The sequence below is a fragment of the Jaculus jaculus genome, chromosome 4, assembly GCF_020740685.1.
Source record: "Jaculus jaculus isolate mJacJac1 chromosome 4, mJacJac1.mat.Y.cur, whole genome shotgun sequence".
Classification (NCBI taxonomy): Eukaryota; Metazoa; Chordata; class Mammalia; order Rodentia; family Dipodidae; genus Jaculus; species Jaculus jaculus.
Window position 1 is genome coordinate 96,617,329 of NC_059105.1, and position 24,084 is coordinate 96,641,412.

The 24,084-nt window shown below is 43.2% G+C and overlaps 1 protein-coding gene and 1 long non-coding RNA gene across 8 annotated transcripts in view; one reads left to right on the top strand and one right to left on the bottom strand.

Moving 5' to 3' along the window:
* Window positions 1-870: 870 nt before the first annotated feature.
* Window positions 871-6,973, bottom strand: LOC123460145. Its single transcript, XR_006636805.1, has 3 exons — window positions 6,715-6,973; window positions 5,095-5,292; window positions 871-2,905 (listed from the first exon to the last, which is right to left on the bottom strand). It is a non-coding gene; the product is annotated as an uncharacterized LOC123460145 (long non-coding RNA).
* Window positions 6,974-10,368: 3,395 nt separating this feature from the next.
* Window positions 10,369-24,084, top strand: part of Zeb2 (zinc finger E-box binding homeobox 2) — a 139,166-nt gene continuing 125,450 nt past the window's right edge. For 3 of the 7 annotated variants that reach the window (XM_045147456.1, XM_045147455.1, XM_045147457.1), the window contains exons 1-2: window positions 10,369-10,814; window positions 13,447-13,588. In XM_045147456.1, coding sequence (XP_045003391.1) covers window positions 13,516-13,588 — 73 coding nt within the window. In that variant the 5' untranslated portion in view covers window positions 10,369-10,814; window positions 13,447-13,515. Of the gene's footprint in view, window positions 10,815-12,388; window positions 12,535-12,960; window positions 13,199-13,221; window positions 13,245-13,446; window positions 13,589-24,084 lie in introns of those variants that run through there. The other 4 variants (XM_045147450.1, XM_045147451.1, XM_004651818.2 and 1 more) reach the window with 4 other exon arrangements.

Sequence of the window (24,084 nt, forward strand, 5' to 3'; positions counted from 1 at the left end):
CAAAAATATATGTCCATGGTTCCTTACTTACTCCTTCAATTTTTTTAATGCTGTCTATTAAAAAAGATGAACAAGAAGGAGCAGTGTGTATGTAAATTTTATCAAGTTCAGAATTTGCCTCAAGAAAGGGTGATCATGTCTAGCATCCAGGGTCCCAGCCTGGTGTTCTCACCTGTCTCATTCCTACCTCAAGGTGTAAGTCTGGAATAATCTATCAATATCCCTCCAAAACATCTTAATAAATACTTTTCTTCATCAAATAATTTGTTTTTTGAAGACCCTAAATAAAGCTATCATTTAAAATTTTTCCAAGCAAAGGTAGTTTGCTTTAATATAACAAATACCTAAAAGTACTGTGTTCCAAATTCAAAGTCCCTTAAGATTTCAAATGATATTTGTGAGCATATGTCTCTTGACCTAAACACCTAAATCAATTGAGCAAGAATCTTCCATAATAAAAGCAAAACCTCAAGATGATTATCTTTACAGAACTGCAATGGCGAAACTCCTATGGACAAGTTTCCACTACACCATAGAACTACAGATTGATGGTAGGTAATCAGACAGCCATGACTATGTGTAAGCAGAAATTCCAAATTCTTAGCAGATAGATTAAATGGAACTTTATATGAATGGGGATTTAATACTTTATTCCTGTTTTAAAAGGCCAACTTTCTGTGACCGTTCAGCTTTATTCTGTCCCTCTTGTCTAGAAGGGTGCTATTAGCCATGTGCCAAGAACAATAGGTTGCCCAGCTTCCCTCAGCCCAGAAAAATGACCCATTTGCTAGAAAAGCCATACTTATGGTTCTACGCTGGTCAGGACAAAACATTATCGAACAGATTTTTTATTATTTTTTTTATTTTTTATTTTTTTGCATGTGTCAAAAAGTTAGTTCCAGAGAGAAGAAATAAGCCTGGTTTGTCATGCGGCAGAATCATGGAACAATGTACTCCCTGTGTCCACAGCCCAGGCCTCCCCTGACACCCTCCTTTCCAGGGCATAGGGTAGAAAAGTCACATACACAGTAGTCATGCCAGGGCATGCTAATACAACTCTACTCCAAATCTGCAGGCAGGAAAGTGAAGCAAAGCCTTTGCCATACACATGGTCTCACCTTCCTTTCTTTCTCTTTACCTTTGCTTGCTTTTATTCTTTTGATAGCTGATGTTTTAGCACTCCACCTGGAGAAAACACAATGCAGGCTTTCTCTCTGCTTTTCAATGCCTTCTGTTCCTCCTCAATTCCATCTCACTTTCGAATTTTGGCAAGGGAAACTGACAAGCACTGGACAATAGTAGGACCCTCTTCTTTTCAACTTACACCGTACTCTGACACTTCTTAACAACCCAAACCTGACTAGAAGAGTGTGGTCACAAAACAAAAGATATATAGGGAAAATTAGCTTGAAAAATATACTTGATACCACTCAAAATAGAAGTATAAAATACATAACCAAGTTCCAAGTAGAAGTTTTATTTTTATTTCTTTTATTTTTTTATTACTCAAGATTGAACCTAGAACCTTGTACGTATTAGGTGAGTGCTTTGGCATTGAGCTACATCTCCAGCTATCTTTTTAAGACAAAATCTCACTAAATTGCACAGACTGGCCTCAGACTTGTGAGCCTCCTGGCTGAGCTTCCTATGTACTGAATTATAAGCCTGAGCCACCAAGCAGAGTTGTCTTACAGTTTCATTGCTGCCATTAATATCATGGTGTTGATAGTCATGGGCACCCCACTTTTTCTATCAAAAACTAAGAAAGCCTCTGAACCATTGTCTTGACTTATCAGTGAACTGTAATCATAGTAAAATAGAGGAGCCAATTAAATAATTCCTAATAAAATCATGAAAACAAATAAATAACAATAAAGCCATTATAAATAATAAAATCAAATAACCATTAATTAACTAATACTACATTCTCTGGGTTAACATAATTTAACTTCAGATATTTTCAGGTAATTCACACATAGGAATTAATAATATTCATTGACATGAGTATCTAGTGTAAAATTATGATCATATTTTTCCTACTATAATCATCCAAATTGTAAATATTATTCATGCATTTCTAAAAGGAGGTTCATAGAGGTTAAGTCTACATCCTTAGCACAAAATTAATACTTGAGTACAAAGGAGGAGTCAAATCTAATTCATGCAGTTCCAAAATCTATACACTTGAAGCTACATTCTGCTATCATTGTGGGAAATATAAAAAATCTAGTAGAAAGTACACTGAGGTCCAGTTTCTACTCAAGAGTGCTAAAAGAAATTATGTAAAGAATGAAAACTGTTGTTTGATCTGTATGAACCATGAAGTTTCCATCACTTTCCTGTGCCTCAGCTCTGTCCTGAGGCCTAAGTGACCCAACAAAAATCTCCCTAAGGAGCCATGCTGACTGAGGGACCCTGGAAAGAAGACTTTGACCAGGAAACACACTTTGTCTGGAAGCCAAAGCATTTGTGGACTAGAGCCAATGCTGTAACTGGAAAAATGAACATAGATGTTAGTTTAAAAAAAAAAAAAAAAACGAGAGGCCAACTGCACCATGCAGAAGAACTGGAAGTGGGTCACAACATAGTACACAAAGCTAGGTGGGCACACTAGGATCAGAAAGATGTCTTGAAAGGTAAGAAACATTGGATGGCACATGAACATGGACTTATCAGACTCAAAGTTTGCTGAAGAGCCAACTATTTAACATCTGAGCAAGTCACTGGTTGTCCTTGCCACAGTTCCTCATTTACTAAGGTACAGAGGTTAACACCTTCAGATCTGCTGTGCAAATTAAGTGGTAAGTGCCATGTCCAGGGAAGCAGAGTTTCTGTAGCCGTTCTTACTTTCTATTGGTGATCACCATGCAGTTGATGGTCATTTTAGGGAACACCTGAAAGAACCCTAAAAAAGACATTAATACTTAGAATGACACAAACTTACAACAGAGTATAATTCAAAATTTATGATTTTAAACTTTTAACAGATTAAGGAGTATGAAAGGAGATTTTTGAGGACTCTGACACTATTTCCAGGTCATGAAACAAGGTTTTGGACCCCATTAACAGGAAGAAAGAAGATACAGGTCACATAGATCCTGTAAGCTGATACTAAATGTCCATTATGGTCACTTTGACCTCCAAGGAGCATGGAGTGGATCCTTTGAGAAAAGAAACAATTAAGGGACCCTTTAAAAAGTACAAATAGGGCTGGAGAGATGGCTTAGCGGTTAAGTGCTTGCCTGTGAAGCCTAAGAACCCCGGTTCGAGGCTCGGTTCCCCAGGTCCCACGTTAGCCAGATGCACAAGGGGGCGCACGCATCTGGAGTTCGTTTGCAGAGGCTGGAAGCCCTGTCGCGCCCATTCTCTCTCTCTCCCTCTATCTGTCTTTCTCTCTGTGTCTGTCGCTCTCAAATAAATAAATTAAAAATTTTTTTTAAAGTACAAATAATGATATATGTTATAAGAAGTCTTAAAGAAAGAATAACCAAAACACCTTCAGTAATTGGATTAAATATTGAAATATTTCCCCCCTAGCATTTGCATTGATTTATCAGCTTTGCATCAAAAAGTTAGTCTTATCTTGTGGACATTGGAGACCAGGGAATGTCATATTTTACTTAATAAACTGATTTTTCTTCCCAATATAGGTACTTGAAATTAGTGCAAACCCAAGATGTAATTCCAAAAGGGAATGCTTAGTTTATTACAAATGGCCATAAAGCAAATATTACTATGAGAGCCAAATTCCTGGTCTCCAAATTTCCTCTTTTTTTTTTTTCCACAAGTCTTACTTAAGACTGCTTCTGAGCTTTTGCACATTTAACCCTTATACTCAAAGACAATATGTGATTGCAGAACACAGGAAACTTCATGTTCAGACATTTGGACTAAATTCCTTTTCAAAGGAATCTGATATTTATAACCAAATTATGACCATATTGAGTCCAATAACTAATTGCTGAAATAACAGAAAGAAAACTCTACATTTATTTTTACTTATATGGCTATGTATACTTTGAACAATTCTAATAAAAATCATAAAGCAGCCATAATTCTTACAATATTCATAATTATTGGGTACTATCTTTACCTGGCTTGTATATTCCATGTTATTTGTTCAATTTTTTATCACAATAAAACTATGTCATTGTGAACATGCATCACTTCACTTAATTCTTAATAACACCCTAAGGACTCAGTGTGCTTAGTATACGCACACTAGAAAGAATCAAGTTTAGAGCACACTGTTTGTGACAACAAAAGTTAGTAATCAAAATACATACTTTTGACTTCAACTGGCTTCAGTGTAAAAATAACATGGACAGACTTGTTTAATCATCTTTAAGTGTTTTTAATCAACCTATATATTTATAAGTGAAAGATAAAAATATCTGAAATGCAAAATCTGAATTATCTGTCAGGTGCCTTGGTATTCTACTTTTAGGCCTGAATAAATAAACCAATTAGTTCGATGACCAGATTCCTAAAGAGAAGATATGGTACATGTCTCTGAAGTTGATGAGAAGGTACTTGATTTTGCATAAGGTATTGTTTACCCAACTAATTGTACTTTTGTCATGTGTTTACATGTGCTTGCTACATAAATAATTTACAAACTGTTAAGAAGTTTGACAGCTATATAGAAAGAATATTACAGCTCAACAAACTTTTATAAGTACAGAAAATTTACATTAATATATTACTTTGTTTCTTTGTCCTGAGAGAATGAATTTAAAAAACACATTTAAAATCAAGCATTAGATATGCAAATATGTGTTCAGATCAGAGATACCAAAATTATTCAAATGATTAATTATTCATCATAAAATGTCAATTAATAATTATGAAGCATAAAAGGAATCTTTCTAATGCATCTTCATTTTTTCTGGCCTAAAAAGGGCTTAGTATACATGTTCAATTTACTTTTAACAAGTTTTAAAAATTCAACAAAGTAAACAAGTTGTAAACAAGTGTGAGCTCTGAATTTTAATAAGAGAACTACAAATGTACTTAAAGTGTAGGAAGGAACAATGATTACAGTGATTAGAAACAGACATGTTCGTGACTTGTGCAGCCTAGTGCTTCACTCACCTGAGGTAATAGGCAGGCCTAACACCTGGTCCCCACACACACACCAAAAAAAAAAAAAAAAAAAAAAATCCAGCTACTCAAGTGCGAATCTGCTTAGCAGTTAACAGAACACATGATACAATACAGTTTGAATGATCACTCTATGTTGAGGGCAGAGGGAGTGCTTTGGGAGTTTATTTTACACTTTACCAATAGCACCTAAAAGAAAAAAAAAAACAGTTTAAGTTTCTTAACTTTACCTACTGTAATTTCTAAAGTCTTTTAAACACCAGGAAATATCGCTTATAAGTAAGAGCAATGTACACTTTGCCTTCATTCTAATGGATGTCTGTTAGATCAAGTACTGTTCATATTTTTCTAGGAATATTGTATCTTTTTAAAGAATTATCCGTCAGAGCTATATAATAATACAGAATAATAAGCCATTACAGTCACTGGGCTATTAATTCATTTTCATTATTATTTTACTTTTCACTGACACCTGGCGAACTTGAAGTCTCTGAGACCTCGGGAGTTATTTTAGTCAGGGTGTCCCTGACCTCCTGCTGGTAGATTAATTGCATATTAAACACTGTGTTTTCAAAACGAAATGATAAATCTGGACATATAAATGAGGCACAGGGAGAGGGGGAAAAAATCACAAAGGGGGAAAATACGGAATGTTAGGCAAGAAAACCAGATTGCAAAACGGACGTAGACGAAAAGAGAATGTAGGAAATGCGATTGTGAAAGAATTGCGAGAAAAAATACGGAGAAAGGGCAGGGAGGGCTGAAAGGAGGGCAGGAGCAAGGGAAGGAGGGAGGTGTGGGCGCTTCTATTCCCTGGCGAGAAGCTGTTGGCGTCCGCGCCCTCATCGCCCAGCTTTCCAAGTTGAGTCGAAAGCCACCTTCCTTGGGCCTGCGTCGCGTGCAACTTACTGCAAGTTTTATGGTGACTCCTGCGGGGCCCCTCTCCTTCCACCCCCCTCCGTGAGATTGACAGTCGCGTGGAGGAGGCTTTTCCAGGCACAGCCTTTCTCATGATAATCAGCCCCCCGCATCACCTCCCTCCCGGCCGGCCGCGGCTGCTCCCCGCTCGCAAGCTCGCTCGCTCGGAGCGCGGAGCGCGGCTCGGGGACCCGCGGGACCGGAAACGGGGCGGCGGGCGGGGAGCCCGCAACAGAGGCAGGTCAGCTGACCCTCCAGCGGCGGGGCGGGGGTCGCCAGGCTCCCCAGGTGGCAGAGCCCCCCACGTGCTGCGTGGCCCGGCCCGGCCCGGCCCGGCCCGGCCCTGCCCTGCCCTGCGCTGGGATCCGCTGGAGGCCTGGGCGGAGGCGGGGGGAGCCGAGGGCGCGGAGGGGTGGGCTGGGGACCTCGAGCAGACCTGTTTTGCATCAATAAATTAAGATGCTCATTTGCGTCCTGAAGTTTGTTAGTTTTTTTTTTCAGTAGAGACGTTGGCCAAAGCCCTGAAGCCCAGATTCAGCCTTGACTTCAAATAATTTGTGTGTATGTGTATATATATATATGTGTATATATACATATATATATATACACACACACACACATATGTGTACATGCATATGTATATATATATATACATACATACATACATACATACATACATACATACATACATACATATATATCCTCAGCTGGCCGCCCTGCTAGGGCCAGGTGACGTGCGAGATTCCACAGCCCTCGGGCCTCTCAGCAGGGATGTGAGGGACGCTCCCGGCTCTCAGCTCCTGTTTGGGTTTTGTTTGAAAGAGCTTCTCAGAGATGATCTGATTTTCTTTTTTTAAATAGGCTTTCCACTCCTATCCAAGGCTCAACTCCGAATGGATTGGATTGCGAGTTTGCACGTGAGAAAACCGTTTGGCTTGGCTCGGACCCCTGCTGTCTCCCACCCCCTCCACACACACACACCCAATCCCGGGGTACCCCCAGTATCAACCTTTGCTCACAACTCTGAAAGAACTTGCCCACCCCCTGCTTAGCAACACAGGGTCGAAATAATTCTTCTAGATGAAAGATCAGTTCCGTCTCTAAACGAGAATAGATGCTTTTTTTTATTTTCTCCACATGGAACAAAATAAACACAATTTGCTTCTTAAAAAAACCATTAGCTGTGTCCAAATTTGAATTCCTCCTACAAAGCTGCGTGTTCAAGGGCAGAAACGTGTGCCTCTATGGGCATCTGGGCGGGCAGGACGAGTGGGGGAGGGGAGCGGCTGTGAAAGTTGAGGAAATTGACAGACTGAAAGGTGAATGGGGGGACAGGCACAGGTCCTGGCTGCCGGGAACTACAAAACAAAAGGGCATCTTCCTCACTCTGCCTGAGAGGAAGGGATCCCTACGAGAGCACTTTGTTTCACCCAAGGAAACCTCAAAGAACGATTTCCCCCTACAATGTCGTTTGTAATATTATTTCGCATTTGCATGTATCTGTTGTTTTAATCCCCTTCGCCTGCGCTAATCTCGAAGTGGATTATGAACGGGGGAAGACTGACGGGGAAGCAGCGATTCCTTTGCAAGGCTTGTTTTTGCTATATGAGGAGACCTCAGTCCTCCCTCCACTTTTCTCCGAGTCCTGCGTTCCAGAATTGCTGGGATCCCACCATCCCCATTGTCCCTGGACCTGGCCCTAGGACTGAGGGAATGATGTGAACAAATTTACATTCCGGCTTCCTCGTGATCCCACAGCCCCTGCGTTGGTGGGAACACTGTCCGCCAAATGCTTGGGGAGGGGCGTGACAAGCAGAGGCAGTGGGCAACCTTGCCTCGCATGCTGGCATGCTCAGTCCTGGCCAAGATTCTTCTTATGACACTATCCAAACATCCACCTTCACGGGTACCTAGAAATTGAAGTTGTTTCTTATTTTGGTTTCTTGTTTCTTCTTCTTTTCTTTTTCTCTCCAAACCAAATACTCGCTTGGAAACTGTCAGGACTCTGTTAGGGGCTGCCTCCTGTCATAAAAGAGATTACTGAGCTCATAGTAGTCAAATAATCAGATGTTCTTAATGGAAATACTTAATAGTCTTCTTGTCAGATATTGAATAACAAGACACTACATATGCATACATATATATGATTTAAAAAATAAGTGTTCAGTTGGCTATTTGTTCAGCTTGACCAGCTTGTGGCTGATAATATCTCTGATGGGGTATGTGGGATACCTGGGTTTCCAGAGAAGGTCTTGCCCGAAGTCATCTCAAGCAATGTGCTCTTTTATCCTCCAGAGTGTGAGAGAGAGAGGCTCAAAGGCACACTTCAAGAGAAAACAGGGCTCCCAATTTTTCAAAGAGGAAAGGAGGAGGAAGGAAAAAGGCTATGAACAGTAGTGATAAATCTCAGAGGAGGAACTTGGTAAGTCTTACATATATCTAGTATATATGTAAGATAGCTTAAGCCATGTAAACAACCACACTAAAATGTGTCTGGTCCATGTTGCAAATCTTTAATAATCTTTACTGAATTTCGGGCTGAGATATCTGTTACCTAAACATCTTCTGTAAGTACTTTGTGATAGAAGTGAAGTAGAAATTAATTTATCCAGTCATCAGGAAAGAGACAAGTCTGTTACCAACTGTGAAAAAATCTTCCCTTTTAAAATTTTGTATTCTACAACAAGATCTAGCTGTGGCCATGCTAGATAACTATTACCTTACCCCCCCCCCAAGAAAATAAATATACAAAATACAAAGCTCTGTACCTCTGGGACTGTGGATGTGGCTGCCCTATAGTGGCTTTTCCCTCCTTTGAGTGCTATCACCAGTGACTCTTGCATTCAAAGTCTTGCTTTAGGCACACATTGCAAGCACAGTTCAAAGCAGTTTATCTTAATATAAGTAAAAGTCTAGTGCTGGATCAGGGTATTATTTGTTTCAGATTTCATCAGACTGAAAACAGGGGCCTGCAACATATTTGATAGTATTAAAGCAGGAAAAGAAAGAAACTTGGAATGAGGCAGCTCTTTGGTCCTCTTCACACCTCCACCTTTTACCTTCCAGGGGAGCCCATAGGCTGCTGGACTGTAAGTTATCTGTGCTTGGTGGCTCTCAAATGCTTTCACTATTTAAAAGGAAAAGAAAAGAAAAGAAAAAGAAAAGAAAAGAAAAACCCTCACAGTGCTTTAAGAAATTGAGCCTGAACTGTTGGGAGCAAACAGATTTCTTCCTTTTCCGATAAATGCCTGTGCTGAGCACCCTCAAATTTGGCTGTCTTTATTTACTTCTATATTAGTTCCAATTACGTGCAGTGTAAACCAGCGTTTTGATTAACAAAACAGCAGAGCATTGGTTAAGAACACTTAAACTTCAAAAAAAAATTCCCCTGGGAAGTGGGCTCTGAATTGGTTAATAATGTGCAGTACTTGCTAAATTGCTGACTTCCAGATGTGGAAAATATCTTTCTTGTTTAGGACCTATGTAACCTGATTGGATTACGACAGAAGCGTCACGTTGGAAGCTTTTGAGTGATTATTTAATTAACCATACAGTAGAAAGCAGTATTCTCCAGGAAATCCCTTCCACATTTGCATAACCAATCCCTTCAGAGCAAAGGTGGAGTCTTTTCTTTTTAATTTTACTTTAATTGCAATATCAAAAATATATATACTCCAAAATTTAGACCCCATACCGTTTAATAGTATGCTCTCCCTTCCCTGCTAAGCTCCTCCATGGCCTTTCTCCTTTTTCTTCCTGCCCCCCTGTATACACTCACTTTGGGGTAAGGGCTCAGTGAGATGTACAGAGATCCACAGATTGATCAACCCAGTGTTGTACGTTCATTTAGAAACCCTTTTATTAAAATGCTAAAGTACTTTTAATATAGGAATCCAATCCAGGAACATATCACACACAGAGAGAGGTGGGGGGAGAGACTGCCCTAAGGTACAATTCGCAAGTAGCATTTTCCTTCCCTGATTCTGGCATCTACAAATAATAGTGTATACAAATAGAGAAAGGGCAAAGAATTTAGTTCCAGAAATGGTGCTGAGCTATTCCCCACAACTTGACATGCATCTCAAGCCCAGCCTTTTGAGGTATCTGTATAAGAAGAGCGCTCTGGATTGAGGACCCGGGATCTCTCCCTGTAACTTTTCGCCCCTTGGAGTTCTCCAGTTCTGTGAATGGTGTGCACCGTTTTCCGCCCTGTACTCTGCAGGATTTAGTGATGAGGATAATGATGCCAAGGCTTGACGGGGAGGGGGGGCGGGGGGGCGTGGAGAAGGGAAGGAGGGAGAGGAGGGGGAGGGAGGGAGAGAGGAAGGGAGGGAGGTGGAATTTCATTTCTTCCACTAAAGCGTTTGCGGAGACTTCAAGGTATAATCTATCCCAGATCTTTTCCCAGAGAGAAACTTGGCGATCACGTTTTCACATGATGCTCACGCTCAGGGCGCTTCAATTATCCCTCCCCACAAAGATAGGTGGCGCGTGTTTCAGGGTCTCTCTTCTCTCCCCTACAGAAAAGAAAAAGAAAAAAATGTCATTAGAAGAGGCGTAACACGTCAGTCCGTCCCCAGGTTTGTGTTTCCTGGAGTGGCCGAAAAGAGATCAGTTCTAACCTGCTCCGCAGGAATAACGGTCCTGCCTCCCGACACTCTTGGCGAGGTTTTGTTCAGTTTGCTCCGGGAGCTGTTTCTTCGCTTCCACCTTTTTCTCCCCCACACTTCGCGGCTTCTTCATGCTTTTTCTTCTCACCATTTCTGGCCAAAACTACAAACAAGACTTCGCAGGTAGGTTTCCCCCTCTTTTTTTTTTTTTTTTTTTTTTTTTTAGCTCTCTCTCTCTTTGTGTGTGTGTGTGTGTGTGTGTGTGTGTGTGTGTGTGTGTGTGTGTGTGTGTGTGTGTGTGTGTGTGTGTGTGTGCTTTCCTCCTTCGCCCTCCTTTTCCAATTTTCTCATTTTGAGTGAAGATGTAAGTCTGAAGTGTGCAGGCTGTCTGGGTAGGAATTTCAGGTGGGTTTAGCTCCTTGGTGGCAGCTTTTCCCCAGAGTAGCTTCTTCACTTTTTCTTGCTCCCTCTCTCTTTTCTTCCTTTCCCTTCATTTTTTTTCCTCCCCCAAATAATTTGCCCTGTACCTGTCTTCTCAGGTAAGCAAAGGTGACTTTTGCTACCCAGCTTAGGAAAAGTTTTATTGAGCACTGAACAGCTGGACTAAAACCCTACCAAGTGGAGAGTTTCTGCTCTATTTCCACATCCAGTTCCAGATCATTATATTCAGTAATGAAAACTTAGCAAATACCTGTTAATAATTATAAAACTTGTTAGAGATAGACCTACCAAATTTGGGGGCAAGTCTTTCTCTTAGACATGGCAGTCTAGCCTCTCCCACCGGAGAAGGCTGTTTTCTAAGCAGAAAGTTGCCTGTTTTTGTCTGCTTAGCGAGTTTCATTTCTTTATTTCATTCTTTGTGTGTGTATGTGTGTGAAGTAACACTTCACTTCTGTGATTATAAATAAAGAACTGAAAGTCCTCATGGAACTTGAGTCGTTTACCAAAGCAGGAGGGGGGGGGGGTCACTACAGCTGGGAAGAAAACTGCTGTCAAGAGATCAGGGTTTTAAATTTGGATAACTTTTGAAATTGTATTTTAAATGTTCAAGTAATATAGACATAATTACAAGTCTGTTTCTCTCTCACACACACATACACACATCACAAACAAATCCCATTCTTGCCTTTGAAACTAAAAAGTTACATAGAGAGCAAGAATTCACAGTAATAGTGGTGAGCCCAGTTAACATATATGTGTTTATCTCCCACCTACTTATATATTTTACATGCCCTACCATAATGAAGGCAACGTTACTTACTGCAGAGTTAGGAATGTAACAGCCAAAGATAAAGTTTACAGCATAAATGCTCGGTCTCTTCTTTGCACACATACTCATAAAACTAACAAGTTACTTTATTAAACATGTATTTACCTGGAAGGAATAAAGAGAGGCCAGCTGTTTCATTCCACACACTTGTGTGATCATTTCTTTAGTTCAAATTTTTCCAATCTATTTCAAATGAATAGGACCACCAAGAAATGATTTCTTTAAATGTGTCAAGCTTGGAAGTCTACTCTGTCTGCTTAGGTAAATTTAAGGTGCTTTCTCAAACATCCACTTCCCCTTCTCTCCCCTCTCTCACCCGCTCAGCAAATGTGTGGAAACTGATACTCACTTTCCAGGTTTTCTGCAACGCTTGTAGCACAGGAGACAATAGGTGTAGGGCGTAGGGACTGAGTTGTGAAGCGGCAGAGAAAGGGTTAATGGCCCTTGTGTTACAGTTTGCATCTGTTACATCTTTTATAGCCCCCTGTTTAAACTAATCCTCGAGGCACAGCATCTTCCCAACCTCCACCGAGTTTCAGGATTCTCCTCTTCTCCTGCCTGCCTCGGAGGTTTCCCTTCTCCAAGTTTTGACAGTTTCAGCTGAAAAAATGCAGCGCCTCCCTCGATTTTTAGGTACAAAAGTTTCAAAGCCAAAAAGGATATGATCATTTAGGACAGCTTAAAAGTATTGCCGTAGTGGTTGGACTTTCTCTTTTCCTTTCTTGGGGGGGGGGGGAATTCTACTAGAACTATTTAAGACAGCCAGTGTGGGGGAGCATGTGTGTGAGTAGTGTGTGTGTGGGGGGGGTACTTCAGTAAATATTGTCAAAGTGGCGGGGTAGAGGGGAGGAACGATGTCCAGAGAGGTTTATAATTATATTTCTTTTGCCGGGTAAAATGGGAAATCTTAATTTAGGGGCGGAGGGTGGAGGGGGGAGAGACAGTGCCTCGATAAACTCCAAAAGAGGAGGGGAGGGGGCGCAGGACGAGTGGGCTTCCTGTAATTACTATTATCAATTTACCCGAGTGTGCTTCATCCAGGGGGCTGTTTCGCGTTGTTTGTTTCTTTCTTCCCTCCTGGGAATAGGGAGTGGGGGGGTTCCGGCAGGGATGAGAAAAGATGGGAGTGAAAGAGAGCCTGCGCCCCCCCGACACACACACACTCCACCAAGTTCCCAAGCTAGGCTGAGGACTTTTCGGAGGAAGGGGTCCGCCTAGTCCTGAGTCAAGCAGTCTTACTGTACCGCCGTGTGCATTCCCTCATACGGTCAGGAGTTATGACTCATTTGGAAGAGATGTAATTCTTGTCTCTCTGATCCCTCGCGAGTGCAACACACCAAACAGTAACAAACACAAAGCGCCTTGGGGCCAAGGCTTGGGGGTGGGGGGCGGGGAGGGGGCCGTCGAAGTTTCGCTTTGGCGTTGTTGTTGGGGGGGGGCGCGGATGGGTGCTCACCCGGGCCCTGGCCCGGCTCCCCTGGGCGGCCCGCGCGCGTTTCAATGGGCGCGGGCGATGCCCACATTGTCGCTGTGTTTGGTTGCTAGATCGAGCCTGCGTGCTGCCGGAGCAGGGCGCCGAGTCCATGCGAACTGCCATCTGATCCGCTCTTATCAATGAAGCAGCCGATCATGGCGGATGGCCCCCGGTGCAAGAGGCGCAAACAAGCCAATCCCAGGAGGAAAAACGGTAAGAAGAGGCCCGAACCAAACTTTTGCGGGCCACTCCGCGCCTCCTGACCCAGGGAGAAGGGGGGAAAGGGAGAACGCACGGAGGCGGCGGCGGCGGCGTCCGGGGCTCGCGGGCGAGCCTCCCTCGGCGGCCGGCGCGCGGCGGCTGGACCGGGAGGGGAGTTGGGGAAGTGCGGGGCAAAGTGAGCTCCGCGCGCCGGGGGTGGGGGTTCGGAACGCGGGTCGGTCGGGCCGGATCCCCCTCCCCGCATCCCAGCCCCGCGGCCCCCCGGCACCCGAGTTCTCCGCCTCCCGCGCCCGGCCCGCCGGCTGCCCGGCCCGGCAGCGGCAGAGTAGGGCGCGGGCAGGGCGGGGGCTCGGGCACCGGGTGGTGCTGGACGTCGGGGCGTAGGCGAGGGTGGCAGAGGGGCTGCGAGGGCGCGAGAGGGGGACCCGGGGCTGCGTCTCCGCCGGGCTGAAAGTTTCTTGCCGGAGTCTCCCTGGCCGCCTCCCCGTTCGCCAAGTAACGGTCCGCGGGCAGCGGCCCTGGCTCGGAGCGCCGGGACCCGGGGTGGGAGGGATCTGGCCGGCCCGCGTGGGACCGGGCCCGAGGCTGCCGGCTTGGGGACCCCCGGCTCCTCCGCTGCAGTCTCGGACCACCACTTTGGGGGCTGGAGGAATCGCGGGGCGCAGCGAGACTTTCCCTGGCAGTTCCTCCGACGTCCGGAGGAACCCGTTATCCAGGCTCACTTGGGAAGGAGGAAGGAGATGGGGGTGCGAGGGGGACACAGACCAGAGGTGGGAGAGATTAAGGGGTGTGTGACAGTTTAGTAGGTCCATCTGGAAGAAAGGCAGTGGGGGAGGGAGGGAGAAGGAGGGAGGAGGGGGTGAGAGAGAGAGAGAGACAGAGAGATGAGAGAAGAGAGAAGACCCCCTAGGTATTACCCCCAAACAAAATCGTGGGAATTAGAGAAAAGTGATTGGCAAGTGCGCGGTAGGCGCCTGGGGGAGGGGAGAGAGTTGGGGACGAGAGAGGGTGCGGGGAGGGGGGGTGCTGACGGAGGATACTGAGTTTAAAAAGAAAAAAAAAAAAAAAAACCTCAAAACAAACAAGCTAACCAGCGCCAGCCCCAGACTCGGAAAGGAAACTTCTCGCTCCCTTCGCTCTCAGCCGGATACCCCGGCAGGCGCGGGGCTGCAGACACGCTCCCGAGCTGGGCGCGGGGTCGTAGCGCCCGCCGGGCTGGTCACCACCCCAGTCCGCGCCTTGCGGGAGCCGCCGGGCCCACTTGGAACAACTTTCCACTGGAGGAGACAATCGTGCGGGGCCCTGGCCTGGCCCAATGTCGTACCTAGCGCAGGGGATGGCTGGGGGCTCAGTGTGGGAGTGGGGGGTGCTAGAGAAAGTCAAACACAAAGACCAGAGGATTCTGGTTAGAGACAAATGATGTTTCTCTCTCCCCCCACCCTGCCCGGAGTGTGTGTGTGTGTGTGTGTGTGTGTGTGTGTGTGTGTGTGTGTGTGTGTGTCTTTTCTGGTGGAGGTGTCGAGCCATATGGGGGAGTGATAGAGGAATTTTAGTTAGAAACTGTTCGTTATGTTAACCTGCCTTTCCTCTTTGTGCTGTCTTTGATCTATTTGGTTGGCTTAGTATTACAGAAAAACAAGGACAATAAATATATTCCGAGCTGCGTCCCCAAGATTCAGTTCAGGCTGCCTGTTTTTAAGTATGTGTGTGTCTCATTTAATTTTTTTCTTCACTATGGTGCCTGGCATTATTTAAGGTGGTCCATCCACAGAAGACCTCCTGGTCTCCATCTCTGGATAATTTCATAGACACTAAAATTACACCTAATGTTCCCCTCTCCTCTCTTGTGTTGCTTCTGTTCCTTTTATTAAATGTTAGCTATTGATTTTTTTTAAATCAATGTCTGTTGTGAGGCTTTTTCCCCCCTCTTACAAGTATCTAAAGCACGTTGCTGATCAACTGGATAACAAAAGCTTTGTGTCAAGCAGCCCCCCCCCCTTATGTTAAACAGTCTTTTTTTCTTTTTTTAAGAGAAAAGGGAATGAGCTTTTAAAGCAAAGCTCCTAGAAGTCTTCCTTCACAAGGAATATTATTCGGAGTGTTTTGTTTCTTCCTGTCTTCTTCCATCCACTCCCTTCAAGATTTTGTCACTGCATGCCAGCTTAGTCTCTGCCTTGAAGTGAGGCCACAACCCAGTTCTGGGGAACCTTGCTTCCTGGGAACTATGGTGATGCTAGTTGAGAGGGAGTCAGTCCCATTGGGACTTCACAGATAGCATGGCGTTCCAGAGAACTGTACAGTCATGGGCCCTGCAAACATTTTCGCTCTGATCAGCCACTCATTATTTGGGAACAAGTCCCCCTCCCCTCACTCTGAGGTGTGTAAAGTTGAATTTCACATTTTGGGGCATGCAGTCCAAACCCAGGCCGCAGAATCTCAAGCTTGTCTATGGCTTACTGCTTCTCTAACTTTGTCAATTACCTGTCTCTTTTTCCAAACAATGTGTGAGAAAACATGCTGTAAGTTGGCTGTTTGTCAGTGTTTCCACTGGGTTTCTTTTCTGACTTAGCAATATCCTCCTGGTTCTGAGAAGCAGGTAGAGGAGTCCTCCCACCACCAACACTCTTTTCATTTTCTTTCTCATCAGACACGCATCCAGTGCCTTTTCTTTTGGGAATTGCCAGGGTTTATCTGAACCGAGTGGATTTTTCTTCTTTCCTAGATTCATGGAAAAGATGTCACTTTTGAGCTTGTGTCTTTCCTGATAACACTAAATATGATGATGCTTATCAGTATCATATATAGAAATTCCTGGAAAGGAATAATAGCAATAATAAATGTAGAAGTAAAAGCTGCAAGGAAAAATACCAAGAGATGGACACCCCAGAACCTGAGATGGCACTTTATATAATTTTAAATTAAGCCAACAGTGTGTATATATAGACTAAGGTGACAATGAGATAAAACGGATAAATCAGTGTTGGTTTGAAATGCTAGTCAAGATTGTGAGAAGACTGGACTATGAACACTTTAGGGGAAACAGATGTAGAAGGAGAAAAGTATCTCAAATTCAACTGTCCAGATTCTCAGGCTAGCAAGATGCCTGGCAAAGGCAATGCCAAGAACTAGCTGACCCATAGCAGGCAGGCACTGTCCTTTCACCCACATGGAAAGGAGAAAATCGTTTCCCAGAAAAAATATGATGTCTTGGGGGAGGTGGGGAGAAAGGAGGCAAAAAGCAAATAGCCAGTAGACAAGAATGTGGACAGGTTTCTAGAAAGTTCAGTCAGATGATCCTCAGTCACCTGACTCTGCCACGTTCTCTAAAGTTGGAGAGAAATGGGGAAGCCGGCCCCCATTTTTGTCCCCTGGTTATATACCCCCATAGCCTTGGAGTCAAATAAAATCACTCTGGGTTGAAGATACCCCTCCGTAGCCAGCTACCGCTTGCAGCAGCCCATTTATAACTTGCAAAGTTTGTTGTTCTCAACTGTAGTTCAGGCAGGAGGTCCTGGGATGCTCCACTTTTACAGGCCTGAGAAGAGGACTCTGTCTCCCCAGCCCTCTCCCCAACCCCAGCCGCTGAAAAAAATCACACAGATACCGTGACACAATCAATTCTGAAAGTTGTTTGTTTCAAAGAAGAGAATAGAGTTGTCTTTTGGGGGAAACTTGAGTTAGAAGATGAGGAAAGGGAAATGGAAGAAGGAAAGAAAAGTTAAATTTGGTTTTTCTCTAAAGTTTCTCCTAAAAGGCAAGGTATTGTGGATGGTGGTAGGGGAACAGGGGAGCTTTTCCCAAACACCTTTGGTCTCTGACTTTCAGTGGAAGGAAGAAACAAATGATCAAATTGGATGTTTTATTGGCTTGTGATCCTAAGGAAAAGCATGAGCAGAAATGATTACCTGTGTTTAAAAGAAGCCCTCACTCCTTACCACTTCAGAACAGGGAGTGGAGGTGCTGTTAGGGATGCAGAAAGGCAATGAAGGATGGAGAAGTAGCTCCTTTTCAGAGGTGCTTAAATTCAAAGAATAGGAACTGCAACCAGCCCCTTCCCTGGATGGCTTCCCTCCCTTAAGAGGTGAATTTGGGATAGGCAAATGGGAGTCAGAGCCTCCCCCCCACCCCACCCCCTGCCCCACCACACACTGAAGTGGGAAACTTTCTTCTTATTATAGTTGCTCACAAACTTGGCTATCTTGGCAAGTGTGGATATCTTTGGCAAGTATCTTCCTTCATGAAGTTTATAGGGGGAGCTTGTCTGGATGATTTTGAACACACTCAGGCAGCTTGTGGGGCAGGTACCACTTCCGAGGGAGCTCTAGAGATATGCATCTCCATCCTGTCCTCTATGGAAATGCTACACACACAGTGTTGGGGGCTAGATATATAGATGGATTTGTTTTATTTCAGTTCAGAAAAACTAAGTCAATTGGGATAGGCTGTTTGCAGCAGAGCCAGCAAACAGTCTAGTGGCAGAGTGTAGTGGTCCAGTAGGGATGGGGTAAACTTCAGATTTTAAACTTCACATTGTTGCTCTGTTATCAAATGAAATTAAATTCACATATTTTTATCATTGGTTTTCAAATATGGGAAAACTTAAACCGAAAGTTCCCTCATTAAACTTCTGTCATAGTTTTCACATGCCTCTCTTCTTTCCCTCTTTCTTAATTTGTTTAGTGAAGAAAATTAGAAGAGGCTGTCAAAGACCCAAATGCCATATTATGATTTTCCTGGGGGAAGAAATATGTGCCTCCCTTGAAGGTAGCAAGGGAGGGTGTTGCTAGCTCACTAGCAGTGCGGTGTTTATTCCAAGATGTGGGAGATTCTTTTCCTGGCAAGTTTTTGTCATCTGCATTCTTCCAAGGCTTTTAAGGTGCATTTTCTTTGGTGTGAAAGGGGATTCTTTGTCCTTTTCCTCTCTAGCACTGTGGCTTCCCAAGGTAGACACTATTTTGTGCCTGTCACAGAGAGAGGGAGTGCAGGTTTGCAATGCTCACAGACAATTGATTGTCTGCCCTAATGTGTTTCATTTACATGTTTATAACGTCAATGGTGCTGGGTGTCCACTGTACCATTCATCCCCGCATTCCCACAAGGGGGCAATTGTCTGAACAGCCAAGTCAGACACCTTTTTGATTGCTCTTTGCTTGTCTTTTTAGAGCAAAAAGATAAAGGAGGGAAATCTGTGATGCAGAAACACTAGTTGAAAATATACAAAATGTCACCACAAAAGCAGATGCTAACATAAGCCCAAATATGCTTTATAGCCAAGATGTAAATGTTGAAAAATAACAGTTCAGAGCTGAGGAAAGGAACGTTTAAAATCAATAAAGGCAGCCCCCTTCCCCTTTTCTTTATTTCCTTTTCTTCTTTAGTAATAAGAAGATGAAGTGTGATTTTCCTTTTCACTTTTAAGCCTTGAATGATTCAGGCGTCTCCTTGTTATTTGTATGTTTGCTGTGATTTGTGAATTTTGTATATATTTATATAGCCCTGTTTATGCCAACATCATCAGCTTGCCACTTGGAAAAAATGTATTGAATGACTATTTGGGCTGTGGGGAGTGTAAACTTTTAAAAGTAAGATCCAAGCATTTCTTCATCAAGTGATTTTTAAAAGGAAAACGATAATAATCAGCAGCTCTGTGGAAGCTTTGCCTTAATAGCTATGTGCCAAATACTTTTATCATGGGTGACAGTTGTGTCAGAGTGAAAGCTCTCAAGAAAAGTGTAACTACTAGTTACAAAGTAAATAAAGGATTTTGTCCTAAGGTGTTCTGTGCAGTTTTTATACTGTGTGTGTGTGTGTGTGTGTGTGTGTGTGTGTGTGTGTGTGTGTGTGTTGTTTTCTGTCATGATGGTGAGAGGAAAGCCACCCATGTGCATGTGTTTTGGATTTTCTCTTTCTGTTCTCTCCTACATATCAGGCATCTATGTAGTCCACATGAATACACCTGCTTAAAAATATTTCACAGTTCAGATGGTGCATTACTGGTTCATTTTTATAATATACTTATTACAAGTTGGTCTGATTACGCGTGTGGTCCAGAAAAGAAAATGATAACTGCTGTGTCATGTGGTGAGAAGTAAATGGAGTGGGGGGGACTTTTATAATTTTATAGTAAATTAGGGAGAAAAGAAATCGCCAGTCTGTGGAAAGATTTTTGCCTCTCCGGGAAGACACACAGTAGCTGCACCGTTAGCTGAACCCCTGACACGGCGGTCTTTTGAATGCCTTAGGTATGATTTCACTTTCGCTCACATCAATGCTGACCTGAATGCCTTTCATATCTGATCCGCTGTGTCTCTCCCAGTAAACATCCCCTGAGGGGAGAACAAAGAAAGGAGCTCTTCTTCTTCTTAATCACAATTCAGCCCTTTCACCGCCGGCAGGCTCCATTTGCATTCTGCCACAGAAAGCCAAGATGAAAAGAGAGAAAGAGAGAGAGAGAGAGAGAGAGAGAGAAAGAGGGAGAGAGGGAAAGAAGAAGAAGGAGGAGGAGGAAGAGGAGAGGAGAGAAGAGAAGAGGAAGAGAGAGGGGGGAGGGAGGGAGAGAGAGAGAGGGAGAGAGAGAGAGAGGGAAAGAGAGAAAGAGAGAGAGAGAGAGAGAGAGAAGCAGAGAGGGTAGTAGCTGAGTAAAGTAACTTAGGTGTTTGTGGCTGTTTGTTGGGCTTCCCCTAGTTACCAGCCTTATATAGTAGATGCTTAACCAGACCCTACCCTCCTGACAGGCATATAGTGTTACAAGATGGCATGTCTGTACTATTCATGGCCACTGCTCACCAATTGAGGTAGAAAGGGTCAGAGAGGGATAGAATTCGACCCCAGAAGCCTGTTAGATTTGGGGTCAGGTGCGCTGTCTTCCCACCCTCGAATGGTGCTGACAATTTAGCCTTAATAACTATGATTGTTTGCCTTCAGACCTAGGAGGTGAGGGCACTTGGGAAAGGGGAGGGGGAGGGACAGCCTGGAGACCAGGCCCTGGTCTGGCTTCAGTGCCTGGTGCTCACCCCCAGCCTGAACACAGATAAATCCTCGGGAAAACTGGAAAAGACTTTCCCTTTTCCCCCCTGACTTTTTATGATAATTCATATTTTCAAATGAAAGGGGAAAAAAGCCAAGAAAAAAAACTCTCAAATGAGCCAAAAAGGAAAAAAAAATTCTCTCAAAAAGAATTTTAGGGGAAAAAGTTGTTCTATTTTAAAAAGCCTTGAGGGCTGTAAAGTGCCACGTTTTCACACCTTCTCCATACTTTTTTTTTCAGATTTTTTTAGTATGTTTAACATTTGTGAGATGACAGCCTTTTTGTATCTCAAACTGGATGCTTCAGGATTTGTAGGGAGGGGCTGGTGGTATTCACGTTTTCTTGACAGAGAAAGTTTGTGCCTAAAGGGCTCCTTTTTGCTGGCAATTGTCTAAACCCTTGCAAAGCGGACCTGTCAGGATGCACTGCGCTGTTCGCCTCCATTTTCAACATGCAAAAGTAACATGCAGTTAATGGTGCTGGAACACGACCACAGCAAGAGCAGAAACCTCTCGTGACAACTTTTCAGCTACATTATCTTGCTTCTCAACTGTCTTGCCTCCCCCCCCTTTCTGAAACCACTTTAAAGGCAACAACAGTTTTTCTTCAACAACTATATTATGTATAGAACACTCATGCATGCATCCACACACATACACATGCTTACACACCTGTGTGTGCACACACATATACAGACAAACACAACTTTGAAAGTATAATATCTCCAAAAGAAGAGTGAAGTACTTGAAGTGTGATAGTTTTTCCAATAAACTATTTTGGCATAATTCATGGGGAAAGCCAAAACTAATGGACATATTAGAAGTTGTCCATGAACACTTGACATAGGCTCCTGATTTTTCCCTCCTTTTCCCAGAAGATTTACAGAATTTACAAAAGGAGATTAGCCCTACACCTTCTACCCCTCCTGCCCACCCCAATGACTCCAGCAATGAAGGATTTAGACAGATTTACTTCAGTAAACACCTTTGGACACTTGGGGGGAAAGTGGGAGTCTGTTTGCAAAAGGAGGCTTTTGTTAAGTGAGGTGCGGGGATAATGCTTCACCAGGCAGCTGTGATATTAACCTACCCAGCAATGTGGGAGTGCTCATTAACTCTTTGCATGCCTGGCTGTTTTGGCTCAGCAGATGAAATCCTGGCCCTCCAAAGACACTTGGAATTCTGGCTGTAGCAGTTTATTATTCAGACAAGTCTTGTAGACATGAAAACTGTTCAAGCTTTTAAAACAATGTGGTTTAATTAGATGAGGTGGACTTACATTGCTCATAAGCCCTCCAAATGGTGGTTTATAATTGGCAAGGAAAAAAAAAAGATAGAAAAAAGGAATCAAGGCAGTACATTAAAAATTCCAGGAAATATCTTTAGAAAAGCTATTTTCATTTCTAGCTTTTAAAATATTAGACTATGGTCGCTAGAGGGAATGAAGCAGCTGGGGCCTCTTGCCTTTGCTATAAAAGAAACCAGAAGTTTGTGATGAAGAAAAAGGCTTCAATTTAAAGAGTTGTAAGAGGCCCATCAGACAGTGACATTATCTGATCTGTGGCATCTTTTGGAGGGGAAGTCCTGCCTATCTGTCAGAGCTGGAGAGGTCATGTGAACCTCAGAGTTAGGGCCTCAGGCCACCCCTCTGTCTGTTATCAACTTGAGACTTTGCAAGTTTTTTTTTTGTTTTTTTTTTTTTTTTAATTAGGAAGGAGTTAATGGTTAGTTTTTGTTGTTGTTGTATTGGGCACAAGAATAACTTCACAGGTGTTGCACTTGGGCTTAAATAAAATTGCCTTATTTAGTTTCCAAAGAGTGTAGGTGTCAACGTTAGAGCAGCCATAAATGTGTGAGAAAGTAAAGGGTATGAGACATGACAGCATTAAAGGTGTTTGCTATGTTGTTACACCGTGTGTCAGGCTGCAGGCTCCCTTTGTCACAGCCTCCTGGTGATTTGACAGCGCAGATCTACTTCCCTTCTAGGTGAGACAGCATTTTTAACTGGAGTTATAAATATGGTTGGTACATCCTTTGAGTTGCACCCAGCCACCCAGACTCGTGAATCCTATTGGAAATAACATGCCCTGAGACACAATGAATGAACACCCATGTATGAGGGGGCTGAGGGCTAGTGGCCCCTTTCCCCCACCTCCGGGTAGTGCCGGCATCACAGTGGCTGGCATTGACTGTTGTCTGGCAAGAAGGTCTTCTGCCAAATCATCCAATAATTGAGTTTTATGTTATTTATATGAATGACCAAGCATGCAGTATTCCTTTTCAAATCAAAGGGAGGCTTAAAATTACTTTTTGAACACTTTCAGACCATGGTCAGGTCACAGTTTGGGGGCTAAATTAAAATGATCTCATTCATGATCTAATTGAGGTTGGCAAAACCTTAGCAGTAGCAGGAGTACATAAATATAAATCAAAGACCAAAATTTAGCAAATCATATCATTTGCTAGAAATCTGCTCATGAATTATTCTCCGATTGCCAACCCAGAAGTTAAACTTTGTCTCCCCTCAGCAACAGTAATTGTACATATTTTTTCAAGCTTCTGACAGAAAAGTTAGAGGCTGAGAAGAGAAAGGAGAAGGAAGATGATCAGTGTTAGATCAGATATTTTGTGCTTGTGACCCAGAAGAGTGTGAGAGTTGATAAAGCCATGCATGGTGATGTGAGTGCCACACTTAGGGGATAAATTACTATGGGCTTTTCAAAACCAGACTCAGAAGAGCAAGTGGCTCCAGTACATAGGGTAAAGGGGAGCAGACCCAGCCAGAAGGATCTGATGTAACACTACTTTCATTTTTCAGTTGAGGAATGCAATCATCATAAAGCTTCACGATCATTTACAAATGTAATTCTAGTGCTGAGCTGAGGTGAACTGCTGAGACTTGAAGTTGTCGTGACAATTAGAAAATAAAATAGCACTGTCAGTGTGCATTAGAAAGCCACCTTTCTGTTTAAAATAACACTACTATAAAATTAAGACTCCAGTTAACTTCCCTGTCCCACGGGAGTAAATATCATATGCCATTGTATCTAATCCATTTTAAAGTGCTCTGCATTTATTCTTGGTTTCTGTGTGTTGTTTCAACTTAAGCCACTCCCCACACTACTATAAACTTGAGGAGGTCTAGTTCTTAACTTGAAAGTTCTGAAGCTAAAAATTTACATCCCATTCCAATGAAGATATTATTTCAAACAATGAACACAGAATTGGTTAGCTTAGCCAACTATATTTGTATGAAGGTGTATGTTTAAATCTCCAAGATGTAGATAAAACATTCTAAAACAATCCCAGGTGAGAGAGGTACATGGCTATCATTCTGGGAATCAATAATTGTCATTAATGAGTTGTCATGACAAAGAGATAAACATATCCTAGATGAGAACCTGTAATGAAGGCCTCTGAGATGGTTCACATTGCTTCTATGACAGCTTAGTAGTGGTTTC